At 33.9% G+C, this 17,602-nt stretch overlaps 1 protein-coding gene across 1 annotated transcript in view; it reads right to left on the bottom strand.

The window, feature by feature from the left end:
* The window catches only part of LOC140047598 (uncharacterized), a 32,222-nt gene that overhangs the window by 10,659 nt on the left and 3,961 nt on the right, over window positions 1–17,602 (bottom strand). Inside the window, exons 4-12 of the mRNA XM_072092634.1 lie at window positions 16,733–16,884; window positions 15,186–15,275; window positions 14,758–14,937; window positions 14,296–14,547; window positions 13,270–13,464; window positions 12,854–13,048; window positions 12,332–12,634; window positions 12,163–12,234; window positions 11,538–11,754 (exon numbers count right to left, since the gene is read on the bottom strand). Coding sequence (XP_071948735.1) covers window positions 11,538–11,754; window positions 12,163–12,234; window positions 12,332–12,634; window positions 12,854–13,048; window positions 13,270–13,464; window positions 14,296–14,547; window positions 14,758–14,937; window positions 15,186–15,275; window positions 16,733–16,884 — 1,656 coding nt within the window. The remainder of the gene's footprint in view (window positions 1–11,537; window positions 11,755–12,162; window positions 12,235–12,331; window positions 12,635–12,853; window positions 13,049–13,269; window positions 13,465–14,295; window positions 14,548–14,757; window positions 14,938–15,185; window positions 15,276–16,732; window positions 16,885–17,602) is intronic.

Here is a 17,602-nt window from a genome sequence, read left to right as displayed (position 1 = left end):
TGAATTTATTAGGAAAATCATCATAAAAAATACATATACAAAGTGATAACATACATTACGGACATTAAAAATAATACATTTATAAAAGATTTTCCAGGATAGCCCAAAAAGCTTATTAGCTTATTTCCATTGGGATCCTTTTACAATCTAAAATAAAAAATATAAAAATTACTAAGTACTGTATTGCATTAAACACGTAAATATAACAAAAACAATAATATAACAAAACAAGTTAAATTAAAAGACTATGATTGACTTATAGTACAGGCTATATGTGACATTTATCCTATGTAACCTTGAAAAAATTCTAATAAAAGGTCTTTTGGTATTTTCTTGTAGCTTTAGGTGTGAATAAATACCAAAAAATTTTTGCAGCCTTCTAGTTGCTGCGTTAGTGAGATATTGAGGGTCAAAGGTCAGTGACCTTTTTGTGGCATTTGATGGCTCATAACTCCTCAATTCCTGGGTTTAAAAAGACAACTGTGGTGTCTACATCTATGTTTTAGTGGTCAAACAACAAAATAAAGTTTTTGCAAATTTCGGGTTACTTGTGCCATTGGTCAGATAGTCGGGTCAAAGGTCATTGACCTTCATTCATTAATAACTACTACTAGTTTAGGACCTGGGTAAGATTTGTATGCATTCAATTTAGGAGAGAATATCTCAACTGTTATAGGATAATTAGACCCCAAGGAACAACATGGGATATGTGCCAAATTCGTTATCAGGGGTGGGGGGGGGGGGCGAACATGCCCAAAATCGGGGTCAAAGGTTAGACATGTGTGGTTCTTATATCTCGACAACCAAATCATACAGATTTGCTTTTGGTGTCAAATTGTTCAGAAAATACATATTTATATTCAGTCTAACACAACGTTTACCCCAAAAAATGACCGGAAATGCTTTTACTGACCTTTGACCAAACTTACTTACTTAATGTCATCCCACTATTAAGTGGGTGCCATGATAATTTGTCTCCACACATCTCTATCAAGCATGCTCTTTCTCAGTTCACTCAGGTCTAGTTTGGTATCTTTCAACAGAATGTCGAGCGAAGTCAGTTGAGGTCTTCCCACTTTCCTTTTCTCTTCTGGTTCCCAAAGGAGAACTCTTGAGGCAGGCTCAGAGCTTCTCATAACATGACCGGCAAGGCCCATGCGACGTCTTTGAATGATGGTCGTAAGACGGGGAAGGTTGGCATATAGTGTCTTGTTGGTGGCGTGTGAGGACCATGGGATGTTTTGGACTTTCCTCAGCATGCGGGTGTATGCTCCATCCAATGATTTTGAGAGTGATGAAGTAAGACTCCATGTCTCACAGCCGTAAAGAAGAATGGCTTCAACTGTTGACTTAAAGAGGCGGATTTTTGTGGACTTGTTGATACGAGATGCCCATATTTTTGAAAGACTGTTCAGCGCACCCCATGCCTGACCAAGTCTTGCTTCGACATCATGGTTAGTGGATGAACAGTAGCTTCCGAGGTACTTGAAATCCTCTACTTGTTCTATTGCTGATCCATCCAGTGCGAGAGTTATAGAAGGTGATGAGGGGTTTAAATGTATGAATTGGGTCTTCTTGATATTTAAGTATAAACCTATAGCTTGTGTGGCTTGTTGAATTCTGTGTAGTAGATTTTCGGCAGCATGTATGGAATCTTCAAGAATGGCGATGTCATCGGCAAAGTCCAGGTCTGGTAGTACTTCAGCTGGATGTCTTCTACTACGGCGGAGGGTGAGACCGTCTGATGATGTAGTTGCTGATCGCACTACATAGTCAAGGCAGACAATAAACAAGAATGGAGCAAGAGGGTCTCCTTGAACTACGCCAGAGTCGATGTTGAAGCAATCAGTCTCACCATCTGGAGTCAGGACAACTGCTGATGTATTTGATATACATTACTCTGATGGCTTCTACAATTTTATGAGGGATGCCGTATGCTAAGAGGATCTTCATAATGATGTTGCGATTGATGGAATCGAAGGCTTTGCGAAAGTCAATAAAGATAATGACTGCCTCTTTGTGATGGTTCTTAACCTCTTCAACAATTCTCCTCAGTGCAAGAATGTGCGTAGTTGTTGATCGTGCCTGACGAAAGCCATTCTGGTTGGGGCGTAAAACTTCATTAATCACAGGACGTATCCTATTTAAAATCAGGCGATTGTAGATCTTTGCAGCCAATTGTGATAATGAAATACCCCTGTAGTTATCTGGTTTTGAAAGATCACCTTTTTTCGGGATATGAACCAAATTCCCCATTCTGATGGCCTGTTTCCATCAAGAATTTGATTGCAGAAAGAAGTGAGAGCTTTCTGGGTGCCAGGTAATTTCCATATTTCGATGGGAAGACCTTCAATACCAGGTGCTTTGCCAGATTTCATCTGTTTGCAGGCAATTGACACCTCAGCCTCGGAGAACCTCTCGGAGCTTATCTGGTGGTTAAGTTGAAGATTTTGACGATATCCATGTCATCTACCACTGAAGTCTCCACCGATAGTAGTTTGTGGAAGTGAGTTTTCCATGCTAGAAGACGATCCTCTCCCATGATGCAGGCACTTTGAGATCTCTTCCCTGAGAGTTGTTTGACAAGTTGCCATGCTGGCCATCTTAAGCTGTTGGCCGATGCTGGTTGATCAAAAAAATGACCAAAAAAACACATTTTCTGGTTAAATTATTCTTTAAAATGTCAATGGACACACTGTATGGTATAAAATGGAAGCATATACAATATGCTACCCATTGCTACCCAACTTGTATTGAAATTTTTAATTAGGAATATAACTTTATGGAAAATGTGCATAATTGACTTCAGTATTTAGAATTATTATTAATTTATCTTTATCAACTGGTACGACCTTTCCTGATTATTTGAAGTTGGGTCTAGTTACATTTATTTTAAAGAAACCTTCACTGGATCATACTTGCATGGCAAATTTTCGATCTATTTCTAATGTCGCTTTTTTATCTAATTGATCCTTGAGAAATGCGTTGCTTTAGATCTCATACATTTTCTTGACGACAATAATCTGTTCGACCCTCTTCAATCAGCATATAGAAAGCACCACAGTACAGAGTCAGCCATTCTCAAGGTGCATAATGATATTATTTTAACTCTGAATATTAAGGTAATTGTCTTTTTTCTGTGTACCTCGACCTGTCGGCAGCTTCTGATACCATGGATTATTCCATTCTTATTGCAAGACTGATCTCGTCTATTGGTATATGTGGATCTGCTCTAAATTGGTTCAAGTCATATTTGTCTTCTAGGAAGCAGCAGGTCCGGATTGGTAATGTCAAATCTACCTCTATCGACCTGAAATGTTCCTCAAGGATCAATACTTGGTCCAGTATTGTTTTTAGTTTACATCTCGCCCATGAGTGATATCATTAAGAGACATTGTGTCCAATATCATGTGTACGCAGATGATACACAACTGTACATCAGCTTTAATCCAGCAGAGTTTAATGAGGCAAAATCGGTTATCGAAGCTTGTGTTGTTGATGTTCAGGATTGGCTAACTAAAAACATGCTCTTTTTAAACCTGGTAAAACAGAAATCTTATTTCTTCATTCAAAACACTTCAAGAAATTGGCCATTGCTAGAAACATCAATCACATCATCGTTGGAGGTTAGATATATCGGAGTTGTATTTGACTCAGCAACGATTATGTCCAGACATATCAACAACATTAGTAAATCTGATACCTACTGTACCACCTTCGTAACATAAGATCAATTCGCAAACACACTCCTCGCTTATTAAACTTGTCCATGCACTAATAACATCACGGTTAGATTACTGCAATGCCAATTTTTTTGTTCTACCAAATAAAGAACTTAATAAACTACAACTAAGTCTTTTCTTTTTTATACCAAATATTTCATTACAACGCTAGAATTATTTCACCTGAAATAAACTTACATTAATTTATACTCATTTTTGTCTAAATTTAATAAAATATGCATATTTTCCAAAATTAACATCACATAATTAAATACAAGTTGGGTAGCAATGGGTAGCATATTGTATATATGCTTTCATTTGATACCATACAGTGTGTCCATTGACATTTTAAATATTTAACCCGAAAATGTGTTTTTTGGTCAAAGGTCAGTAAAAGCATTTCCGGTCATTTTTTGGGGTAAAAGTTGTGTTAGACCGAATATAAATATGTATATTCTGAACAATTTGACACCAAAAGCAAATCTGTATGACAAGTGGTTTTCGAGATATAAGAACCACACATTTCTAACCTTTGACCCCGATTTTGGGCATGTTCGCCCCAGATAACGAATTTGACACATATCCCATGTTGTTCCTTGGGGTCAAATTATCCTATAACAGTTGAGATATTCTCTCCTAAACTGAATGCATACAAATCTTACTCAGGTCCTACACTAGCAGTAGTTATTAATGAATAAAGGTCAATGACCTTTGACCCGACTATCTGACCAATGGCACAAGTAACCCAAAATTTGCAAAAACTTTATTTTGTTGTTTGACCACTAAAACATAGATGTAGAAACCACATTTGTCTTTTTAAACCCAGGAGTTGAGGAGTTATGAGCCATCAAATGCCACAAAAAGGTGACTGACCTTTGACCCTCAATATCTCACTAACGCAGCAACTAGAAGGCTGCAAAAATTTTTTGGTAATTATTGACACCTAAAGCTACAAGAAAATACCAAAAGACCTTTTATTAGAATTTTTTCAAGGTCAAACCATATATAGCCTCTACTATTATATAGTTATTTGGTTGAACAGAAATGTGATTTAACATTTTTCTTAAAATTAAATATGTTTTCTATTTGCTGAATGGAATTATTGTTGGCTGATTTGAAAATCAACTTGTTCTGAGCACCGTCTATAAATGTTCTACTCCGTGTTCAAATTTGGAGCACTGTCTTTTTGAATGGCCTAGCTTCATGGCCTAGCATTTGTCAATGATTAACGATCAATAAATTGAATAAAATAAATGTTTTGTATTTCGGCTCTGCCTCGTTAAAATTAGAGCATTCAATTTTTCAACTCATGAAATATTTTCACCGTCCAACTCATAAACATTCATTATTTGTATATTATTGTACATTTGGAGCATAAGTTATCATAATCTTGTTTAGCAGTTTCTGACTGACTCTCTAAGGCGTCATGTCCAAATGTTTTCAAACTGACAAAGCGCGTTAATCGCGTTTTCTTTTGTTTTAGCGTTAGCGTGAAAATTCTAAAATCGTCAGACCGTTTGGAAAATGGACAATATGCATAGCTTGTAATAGTTCCGCCCACTAACATGCTTGACTGATTTTTATGAATCGTTTAACGTCGTTGCGAATCGCTTCGTGAACGTCGTTTAACGATGAGTCATCACAAACAGGCCCAAACAATTCCCGTTTCAGTTTGCCTTTTAATTAGAGAGTTTGTAGCTGAATTGTATTCCAGGGGTGCCGATCTCAAACATCATTCTAAAATGTTTATAAGTTCGTAACCTCAATAAATAATTTAATATTAATAATAAACAGGGGCCTGGATTGTTTTTTAGTCGCTTTCTTTTACATAGCCGACTGAAAATAACATTAGGAAGTTCATACGATGAACTAAGCACCTATAATAAGCAACACGATGTGCCACGCCACCGGTGAACTATTCACATCTCACTTCTAAATGCATTAGCGAACGTCTACTACAGTAGCCGATCGATAAAAAAATAGCAGCAGTGAATGCTCGGCCGACCGTCGGTGTTCGCGCGCTCATAGATTGCAGGCCGATAACATAAGAAAGGTAAACAAGTACCTAGATGTTGGTCACGCGATATCCCCTTTTTCCTCCTGTTCACAGCGCTCACATGTTTTTACTTCAAATTCTGCCGGTCGGTAATCTTATTTAGATCGTTGAAAAGATGACTGATCATTAATTTAATTCATTTAATGTTTGATTCTATTTTTGTGCTTTATTTTATTTTGTTTATCTTTATAAAGTTATATTTTTATTATATTTTTATATTTCTTTATTCTGATACAAAATCAATAGGATAAAAACACAAAAAGTACCGAGACGGCAAACTTATTTCCATTGTGGTCCTAAACAAATATAACAGAATAAACAAGGAAAACCACAATAACTTAAACATAATACACAAACAAATAGCAAATTAAATTTCACAAAAATAACTTTTTGATCTCTGTTTAAATAATTGTAATGAAGAGGAGCTTTGAACAAAATAGGGGAGTGAATTCCATAACTGAATGCTTGTTATTAAGAAAGTTGACCTGTTGTGAGTTCCTATGACTGGAATTTGGATCGAAATGCTGTCTCTAGCAAATCTTGTATTGTGATTGTGACGTTGTCTCGTCAGGGTAATTGTATCCAGGTAAGTTGGAGCACTTTTGTTAATTATTTTATACATAATACATAGTTTCCTCACTTGTACTCTTAGGTCAACTGGCAACCAATTTAAGTTTACAAACTCATGTATACCTATATGAGATCGTGGTCCTAGGTTCGAAATGCATCTAATAATTTTGTTTTGAGACGTCTGTAGCCTATTTTTAATATATTTATTTGTACACGAGTACCATACACAGCACCCATAGTCATAATGACATTGTGTCAGAGAAGATGCAATTAATTTAAGAGCATATTTAGTAATATATTTTTTATTTCTATTAAGAAATTTAAGTATACAATGAATTTTATTGATTACTTTCATACCTGTAGCTGTACCAGTCAGGTTCTGGTCAAGATCAATTCCAAGGTATGTGATTGAAGATTTAGCAGTTATGTTTTTATTATTACAGGTAATTTTCATTTCTGACTGTTTTCTACACATGGTTTTTGTACCAAATAAAATTGACTCCGTCTTACCAAAATGAAGGGATAATCTATTGTCAGAAAGCCACAGATTCAACGCTTGCAATTCATTACTTAGTCTGTTTTCAATATACTCTCGGTCTTTATTTGTGACCAGAAGGGCTGCATCGTCTGCATATAGCAACAACTCACAACCAACGGCCGATTCCATGTCGTTGACATATAGCAAAAATAGTAAGGGACCCAGAATAGATCCCTGGGGTACTCCACATTTGACGTCAAGAAATGTTGATTTAGTACCTTTTATGTCAACAACCTGGGATCTACCGTGGAGGTATGATTGCATCCATGACAGAGATAGACTAGTAAAACCCATGGCCTTTAATTTATACAATAATATGTCGTGGTCTACTGTGTCGAACGCCTTTTGAAGGTCAATTATTATCATACCAGTCATTTTCCCTTTATCCCATCCATTTCTAACAGAATCCGATAGATGTATTAGACATGTTTCTGTAGAAAATGAAGGTCTAAAACCTGATTGATAGGTATAAAGAAGTGATTGGTCGTTTAAGTAACTCATTAATTGATTATACATAATACGTTCTATAATTTTAGACACTGCAGATAGAATAGAAACGGGTCTATAGTTTCCAGCATATAATCGATCTTTCTTTTTGTAAATAGGCACTACCTTAGCAGATTTCCAATCAGAAGGGATATAACCGGTTGAAATAGATATATTTATAATATGGCTCAGTGGATGCAAGATAGCCAGAGCCCCATCTTTGAAAATCTGGCAGGTACGGAATCTAAACCCGCACCTTTCTTACTATTTAAGTTGTTTATTATCGTTAGTACGGTTTGTTCATTTACTTCTTTAAAGGCAAATACACCTTTTTTATCTGCATAGTAATGTTTAACGTGGTTTTCATTGTAAGTATTAGATGAAGGAGGGAGTTTGTTGACAAAATTTTCAGGAGTATTAATGAAAAAGGAATTTAAATAGTCAGCAATCGAGCTTTTGTCATAAATTATTTTATCTTCACATTTTAGAGCAATGTTTTCAGATTTATTTTCTGTTCCGGTACCTAAACTTGTTAAAACATTCCATAATTTTTTGGGGTTATTTTTATTTTCATTTAGTTTGTCCGAAAAATAAGATGACTTAGCTCTTTTTATTTTATATTTTACAGAATTTCTTAACTTTTTAAAGACAGTAAATATGTGCTCATTACGAGTTCTCTTAAATTTAGCTAAGCATTTATCACGTTTAATGATCAGATCTCTAATTTCTGATGTGAACCATGGTTTGGAACGTTGTTTAATTCTTATTTCTTTTAAAGGAGCAACTTGGTTGATGGCATTCATCATTTTTAGTTTGAACCAGTCCCATGCAGTGCAGACATTTGTGCAATTTGTGATATCGGACCAATCTAATTCATTTAATTTAGAAGTAAGTAGTTCTGATGAGTATGATTTCATAGATCGTATTTTAATCGTCTTATGCCTCTTAATCGGGATTTTAACTATCTTTCTGGTGCAGTAAGTTATAAAATGATCACTGACACCGTAAGGGATAACTCCGTATTGGAAAATGTTAAGAGGTTCGGATGAGAAAATAAGATCTATGATGGTAGAGGTAGTGCAAGTAATACGTGTTGGGTCCTTAATAAGTTGGGTGAGATTAAACATAATACAAAATTGGGACACCCATTTATTTTTACTTAAATTATTAGATGATACATCTACATTAAAGTCACCTAAAATAATAACTTCTTGACCTTGTAAAATATCTCCACAGATTGTCTCAAGTGAGGTAAAAAACAATCGCTGCTTTTCAGGTCGGTAACAGGTTCCGATTAGAATAGGTTTGGTTTTAGGTAATAATATATTTATCCATAAAGATTCAATATCATCGTTTTGGAGATCATCTCTCACGTTGTAGGTAAGATCATTTCGTATATAGAGGCATACGCCTCCTCCAACACTATTCGTACATCTATCTTTTCTTTCAATTGAATAATTTTCGATACTTATTTCACTGTTATTTACAGATTTATCCAGCCAGGACTCACTAATTGCTATTAAGGATACATCAGTCTTTTTTGCAATAGACCGAATTTCATCGATTTTTGGAAGAAGGCTTCTGGTGTTCAGGTGTAAACAATGGAGACCTTTGCATCTGAAGATTTCAGATAACAATGTATCGGGGTCATCACACGAATCGTTTGTGAGAGTTGATGTATCGATATCGCGGTGGTCATTTGAAGTATCGTGAACATCAGCGTTGCTAAACGGTAGGTTTTTAAATACACATTCTTGGCATTCATATGCAAATTCTTCCCCTGAATGACATAGATCAGTATACTTCTTTAACGGGAAGTTTATGCAATTTATGTGCGACCAACGATCACAATTATCACACGATATAGCTCGACTGGTTTTGATTATTCCTTTTGAACAAACTATACATGGGCACTTAGGTTTTCTTGCTCCGGTAGGCCCCGGGCATGGATGGACATCGCCAGCTAGCATAAGACCAAAAAACAGAATAAAGCGGTCGGCTTTCGTTTTAGTTGTTTTTATTTTTTGCTTTGATGTTCGGTTATTGACAGGTGTAAATAATTGAGATACAAATATGCTGTATAACTTACTTTGACCGTGTTTAAAAGACTTGTTTGGTATACATTTTGTAATAAATGTATTGTAGTTAACATCTCGATGTATGTGTATTTCCGATGAGCTCAGATCGATAAAAATCCGAATTGATAATGTTGCACCGATGACAAACAGGTACAATAGTAAGTTGTTGGCCATTATGATGCTAGGTCACGGCCGCTCGAGAATTAGGCTTGAGGAGTGGTATTACAACGAGTGACGTCACTAGCACACTGGCGGGTGATTTGAAGGCGAGTCAGCACACGCAGATACGTATAGTTTTATACTTTAAACCATTTTAGGCCTCCTTGTCCTCAGTCAATTGGTATAAAATCCACAAGTATTGTATCCAGAATGTTAATTCATATAAATCCAAATGTTACCGTCCTTGATTCTTTAAATTCAAACGTTACCGTCTTTGAATCGTATAGATTCAAACGTCACCGTAGGCTACTTGGTTCGTTTGACAGGCAAAAGATCACAATCGACTTTTACAGGACATCACAGCACAGTTAAAGTATTTAAAAAACAGTTATTATCATTGTTGATTTATTTTAATTAAATTTTTATTGTTATATATGTCTCGTCATATTGTAATTTTGTGAGGGTCCCTGATCAGCTTCGGCTGGATAGACCACCCTCGTAAAATATTCTTGAAAATAAATATAAATCATTGGCTATTTTTCCGTTGCACAAGGGCCTAGTTGTATTAATAATAATTATTATTATACTTATTAAACAAGGAATGTGAAGGCTTTTGAGCTTTGTCGTCGCTGTATTTTTGTTAACTAAGTTAGAATTTACTACCATAATATAATACTGTAAAACCAGACACTTTTGTGACATAAAACTTTTTGCAAATTTGAAGAAGAAAAAAAATCAATTGTGGATGCGATCTTCGTATATATCGAACATCCGTTGATCCAGAAACGATGCCCACAAAAAAGATGGTAAAACATTCATTCTAATTATGGTATCAAAAAGTTCAAGTCGCTCAAAAAGATTGCCGACAGAGAAGACCGTAATTAATACAGACCTGGGTTTTTTGGCATGAAACGCGATACTACTCGATGTTTTACCTCAACCTCTAACATGATATTTTTTAACTCAGTACGGCCGGTGGCCGTCCATTAGAGGGTGGTGGATGCTGTGCTGACGACAATAAAACAGTAATTAAGATCGTGTACCTGGATTTCCTCTATTTATATCTAAACTGTTCCCAGACTCCGATCCACTCGCATGTTTTTCCCACTCCAAATTCTGGTCGGGCCTTTTTCTTTACACAATATCTTAATCATTTAAAAGGCATATGACTGGAAAATCTTAACATGGAATATATATTTATTTTGCATATATTTTGTTGGCGTCCTAGTAGCCTAGGTGTCGTTGTTTTTATAATTCGCTATTGAACCCAATTCCCAATTTATAGTGTAGGCCGCCGAAACTAGGCTAGCCTGAACTCTCTCTGTGTGAGCTGAGGTCTCGTTGGCTGATGTTTCCGGCCAAATTAGGATAACTGATGCGTAGGGCGGCTACAAAAATTGGATTTTAATTAGCGAACAATACATTGTTTGTGTGTATTGTCTATGCTTCTAAAGGCGATGACACATAGACATTGTAAAACAAACAACGTTTAACGTTAAACGCGCGTCTAACGGCTAAACAATTACAGTGGGCGGTGGGCGGTACAATACTAAATGCATAAATTAATTAGCTCTTTTACGATCGTTGCACGCGTAAAGGGCCTTTCACACCTGCTCCGGCACGGTTCCGGTCCGGCGACGGCAAATCCAATCGAACGTCAATGTTTCGTTTTTACGTGGCTACGCGCATATCGATTGGTGCTTGGCCGCGTGGAGCGTCGTGAAAACGAAACATTGGCGTTCGACTCGCCGGACCGGAACCGTGCCGGAACAGGTGTGAAAGGCCCTTTAAACGATCAAGCTATCAACGGTGACCGTTTGACGCGGTTTGTACATTTGGAAACATTTGGACATGACGCCTAATTGTTTCACACTGTTTACTATAGTTAGGGGTAATAAAAATACAATTGTCTGTTTTGTTACTCTTACCTTCAAATAGCCGCTTGTAACGTGTAACATCCATGCTCATAATCATGCCAGTTTTGGAGCATTTCAACTTCTCGTCGTGGAAATCACCAAGATTTTGAATGTGCTTCTGTTCTGATATATCACTACATACATCACAAAGTATGCATCTCTCATATTGAATCCCTCTTCTACCACCATCTTGAGAAGGTTCAAATGACTTCTGGATCGTTAACAAAACCTAACAATATAAATTGAAGGTTAATTTCCAAAAACATGCAATTAACACATAAACAATATAGCACAAATTTTAAAATCTACATTTCATTAAAAATCACTTATAACTAGTTTTGATAACTGTACTTTCAGTTGTTTGTATTTTAAATTGATATAATATTAAGATTATATCATTTATTTGTTAAAGATGTATTGTTTTTATAAATCAATTGTCAATAATCAATTTAATATTCAATTAATAATGTATATCAATAAAAATTACAAATTATATTACGCATCAAGTAAACTACACAAACATGATTTTAAATATTTAAGTTATTTTAAACTATGTCATAATTACAAAAAAACAAATCAACAAAAACATCTATAAAAAATGATATAGTTTTCAATATTGATATATGAAATAACAAACCTCTTTACATGCTTTAGAAGAGGGTTCATCATTACTTGTTTCATTACAAGCAAGAGTTCTTTTAATAGTCACCTAAAAAAGAAAGAAGGAAAGTGATGTTTTGATATTTGAATTTAAGTTTTTATTATTAAATCATAACTTATTCACAACAAATTATATGATACAGTACCTTTAACAAGAACTTTCTTTCATCGTCCATAGTCACAAATTTGACAAGATATAAGGTCACATGATGATCTTGGTTGAAGTCAAGTTCAGCATGATTATACAAGAGTATTGGGTCAACACCTTTCATTTGAAATTTGTTGAGGAAATCAATAATCATATATGGAAACAATACATCTGGCAGATATCCCTTAAAGTCGTAATAGATACTGATAGATTGTGAATCATCAGACACTGGTTTCACTTCACTTGATGTCTTGAATGCAAGGCGTAGTGGCACAAAGAATGATCGCTTTCCAACAGATTCCTGAAATTGTTGGATTTGTAAAATGTCATTTAGATTTCTTTTAATAAGAAAACTAAAGATCATTTTCTGTACATGTTAAAAACATCTTTCAGCAAAAAGTTTAGTCAAAATATGTCTGAACCCTACAAATACTTTTTAATTTTATATACAATTTCACTAATTATGTATCATAATCTTCCATGCAAATCCTGTTAGAAAAGATAACTTAACAAAACCTACTGTAGATGTACTTGCCACATCTTGGCTGCTGGTTGTCTCCCTCTCGCAAATGAAACCTAATTGAATCATCAGTGCTACAAGAAACTCAAAATTCTTTCCTTCGTCAACTTTATGCTTTTTCCATAATTCACGCAACAAGTCTTCTTCCAGTATGCCCCTGTCAAGTTTATCAAAAGCCTTCCTAAAAATGGGCAGCTAAAAAAAACACCGCCAATTAGCCATACATGTTATGATTTTGTGTTCATTAAGTTATCAAACAATTTAGAATCTGAAAAGAGATGCAGGAATTATGTTGAAAAAAAACCCACCAGAACATGGATAAATATTGCTGTTGATACTACAGTGCCTATAGGAATTCACATGTACTATTATTTTCCCAAGCAACACTGCATTAACATTTTTATGAGCCTACTTACTGGATCTTCTGGTGGAATGACTGTTACAAAAGCCGTGAAAATTTCAACCAGCTTCATTGGATCTAACACTCCTTGATCTTTTAATAATTTGTTGTCAGGCCTGTAAACAATTTCACCAAGATCATACAGGAAGTTAAGAAGGATTGATTGTTGTTTTTCATCTGCAATACCATTCTCACTTGCCAGCGTTTTAAGCTAAAGAAAAATATTAATTACTATTCAAATTTAAATAAAATATAAAATCATAGGTAGGTATACATTTATAACATTATTTTTGTCCTTTATGGCATAAAATCTTACAATTACCATATAAAAAGTTCTGCATGAATACTGTAATTTTTTTGTCATTTACTTGATAAAATTTACTGGAAAAAATCTGAAGGAACACACGGCCAGCTGGGGGATATACAATTGTTTATACGATTGCTCTTTTAGAATGGTAACATTGCTGTGAATATTCCATGTAATATTACTAGGTTTGGCTCATAATTCTTCAGACATGGTTAGGACCATATTACCAATCAATATTATTATATTTACTAATAATATGGATATGAATATTCTCATTCATCCAGGTAGTATCAATTTTAAAAAGATATAAATCTAATGCACTGGACTTACTTGTTTAAAAACAGCGAGGTTAAACGACCGATCAAGGTCGTATCATCAGGCCAAATGATGGAATTGTGGCGTTTGGTTAGTGACCCGTGACAGAGTCGAGGAGCTGTTAGTGAAGCGTCTAAGGTATTTTGTACTTTCAATTCAGCTATCAACAAAATATCTAGACGCTTTACTAACAGCTCCTCCTTTACTAACAGCACTGATCAAATGCCACAATTCCATCCATTCGGCCTGATGATACGACCTTGATTGGTCGTGAAACGTTGCTGTTTCTAAACAAGTAAGTCCAGCGCATTAGATTGATATCTTTTTAAAATTTACTAATAATAATTGTTTTTTTGTTTATGCTTTCTTAGATATTATTTTAAACACATTTCTATTCTCAAAACAAAACACTAAACTTACCTCTTCAACAGGACACAAAGAAAAGTGTTTTTCTCTCCTTAGATTATGTATGCCACATCGAAAACGCATCCACTTCAAAGGAACAGGCTTTTCTAAATCTGACATAAACTCATCAATAACCTTTTTGAGTTCACTAAAACTTTCATCTGTAGTTTCTTTACTGTTCTCGATGGCAAAATATCGGTGATATACATGTTCTTCATACAGTTTCTCTTTAAGTGCAGTTCGAAGCTTTTTAAATACCTTTTTTGCCTAATAATAACAAATTTATAAATTAATATTCAAAAACTTCTTTATGATAGACTCTGGGATTACTATATTGCTAATAATCGCACGATAGACTTAAGTAATCAAATTAATTGATGCACTACTCTAGTACTCATTTGCTTATTATAGATCTGACATGTATGCTTAGTTGTGGTAATTTCAGTAAACATAAAAATGGAAGCATTGAGTATTTACCTCAGCATTTTGTTTTTTTTTAAACCAACTAAGCTTACCCTTATGTGTACCCACAATAAGGATAGTTGGTTTATGAACTCCCTTTTCTTTGTTTTCTTTCACAATACGACTATGAGAATAAACTGACAGGATGTAAGATAATATGAACTGGAGATTGGTCCAATGATATTTACGTTTTTTCTGAAAAAAAAATTCAACAATTATCATACAATTTAATGATTTTATCCACAATTAAATTTGAAGCTTATCTGGAAGGTATGAAACAAAATAGCATATGTCCTTTTTCCTTTTCAAAAAGACTTATTCCACCACAATATTTACAATACGTATATTTAAAACAAGAGGGTAACCTTTCCAGTTTAGCCCAGTGAGTTAACTGCTATTAAGGGCCCTCAAAATATTACTTTACATGGCCTACAAATACTTACTCCATTTGAATCAATGAAAATAGCACGATCCTTAAGGTTCACACTAAGATCAAATACAACAATATAAAGTGCTTCCAATGTCATGAACATCTGCAAAAAGCAAGTATTTTACTGATTTTACTGTACTTTCTGATATTTAGACAAATTTTATTTTTTAAGTGGTTATCTATAACTAAGAACTTTATATAAAATGTTTTAATATAATTAGGTTATATGCATTATCATGCATACAACGTCTTGATTCTGTCAGGATCTTTATTTATTTATTTCTTTATTTATTTATTCTTTCCATAGCACTATTTTGTCCGTCAATTATCTTGATATCAGTTTCATCTAGCTAAGTCAATTTTTCAGAGTATATTTCTTATGGCCAGGAATCGATGTGGTTATGTTTTCACGGTGCACAATCAAAAATTACGCACGATTTAACGAAATCATGTTTGTAATCATATCTTCACAAGCATGAATCACAATTAATCAAAATTTGGTACTCATAAATGTCATATTTCATCATATAACAATACAATAACGTGCGTAGCGCATATAACGCATGTGTACCCGCTCTTAAAATTTTCAATATTGTCAAAATTTATTTTTGATGAAATTTGTCCGATTTCTGTTGTACAACCTTTTCTAATAATAGAATCATATTCAACTCAAAATTGCTTTATACGAGTACGTGTGGTTTATGACATTATACGCAGAGGGATCTTTGATCGGATTGTTATACCGGCTATTGTATTCCCGTTAGCCAGATCCTATCATATATTAAAATAATTAAAGATTCTGAGACAATCAATCAATCAATATATCTTTTAAAAATCAATTATCTTGATTTAAATCAATGCATATAACCTATAATTCGTCATAGTGACAAATTAAATCTAGTTTTTAATACTCTTTCTACCAAATACTTCTCTGGTACAAATTCATTTAAAACAACATTTTTGCAGAAATATACAATAACTCACCTCAGAAAACTAGAATCAGTACACATTAAAAACAGAAATTATGGATTAATAGGATTTACTGTAAATACTGTATATAGTGAATTGTCAACGGATAATAATAATACTAATGGATAGAATAAATAAGGCAGAAAAAATAATTGGAAAAATAAAATCATGTGTGTCACCTGCAGAGTTTGTATGGATATGAAAGGAGAGGAGGAGGACTATATTGAAAATTGTGATAAAAAAGATATGATGGTAAAAGAAGAGGAAGGAAAAAGATAGTTATGCTATATAGATTTAACAATATAAATACAAAATTTGAACTAAAAGCTAAATAGCAAATGGCAGAAGAGAAGACAAGTAAGTACTAGCAAGATTTTCACTAATATGTACTGTTTATTTGTATTTCCATAGGTTATATTTTTCTCATACTCAAACTGGCCAACATACTGTAGAGTTAAAAGGTTTTTGTAGTGAACTATTTGAAACTTCTTACAGAGCCTTTGTGCAGAAACTATTTGAGTCTGCATATCAATAATAATGCTACTATTATGTTGATAAATACCATGTATAGACAAACACATCATAACTTACGCGATGTATACCATGATATATCAGTTGTCCACCGTGATCCCAGATGTTGAATGTGTCTTTAAAGGTTTCCTCCTTATTGTCCTCAATATCCTGTATTACATCATTATCTAACTGCTGATCTGTATCAATGTCAGGAATGTCAGTACCTGTAGCTGAAACAGATTTTTGTTTTAATACTCCACATGCAAAAAGCAACATTGTTGTAATCTGATTATCATAGTTTTCATCATTATCATCATTGTTATTGTTCATTATCATCAATGTTATAGTTTTCATCACTATTATCATCAATGTTATAGTTTTCATCACTAATATCATCAATGTTATAGTTTTCATCACTATATCATCAATGTTATAGTTTTCATCACTATTATCATCAATGTTATAGTTTTCATCACTAATATCATCAATGTTATAGTTTTCATCACTATTATTATCAATGTTATAGTTTTCATCACTATTATCATCAATGTTATAGTTTTCATCACTATTATTATCAATGTTATAGTTTTCATCACTATTATCATCAATGTTATAGTTTTCATCACTATTATCATCAATGTTATAGTTTTCATCACTATTATCATCAATGTTATAGTTTTCATCACTATTATCATCAATGTTATAGTTTTCATCACTAATATCATCAATGTTATAGTTTTCATCACTATTATTATTCATGTTATAGTTTTCATCACTAATATCATTAATGTTTTAGTTTTTATCACTATTATCATCAATGTTATAGTTTTCATCACTATTATCATCAATGTTATAGTTTTCATCACTATTATCATCAATGATATAGTTTTTGTCATAATATCACATCATCGTCATGGTCATCATCATCAATGTAATTGCCAACAATGT

Source organism: Antedon mediterranea, chromosome 4, assembly GCF_964355755.1.
Source record: "Antedon mediterranea chromosome 4, ecAntMedi1.1, whole genome shotgun sequence".
In the NCBI taxonomy this organism is placed as follows: domain Eukaryota; kingdom Metazoa; phylum Echinodermata; class Crinoidea; order Comatulida; family Antedonidae; genus Antedon; species Antedon mediterranea.
Note: the sequence above shows the minus strand (reverse complement) of the source record. Positions and strands in the feature narration are given on the sequence as shown.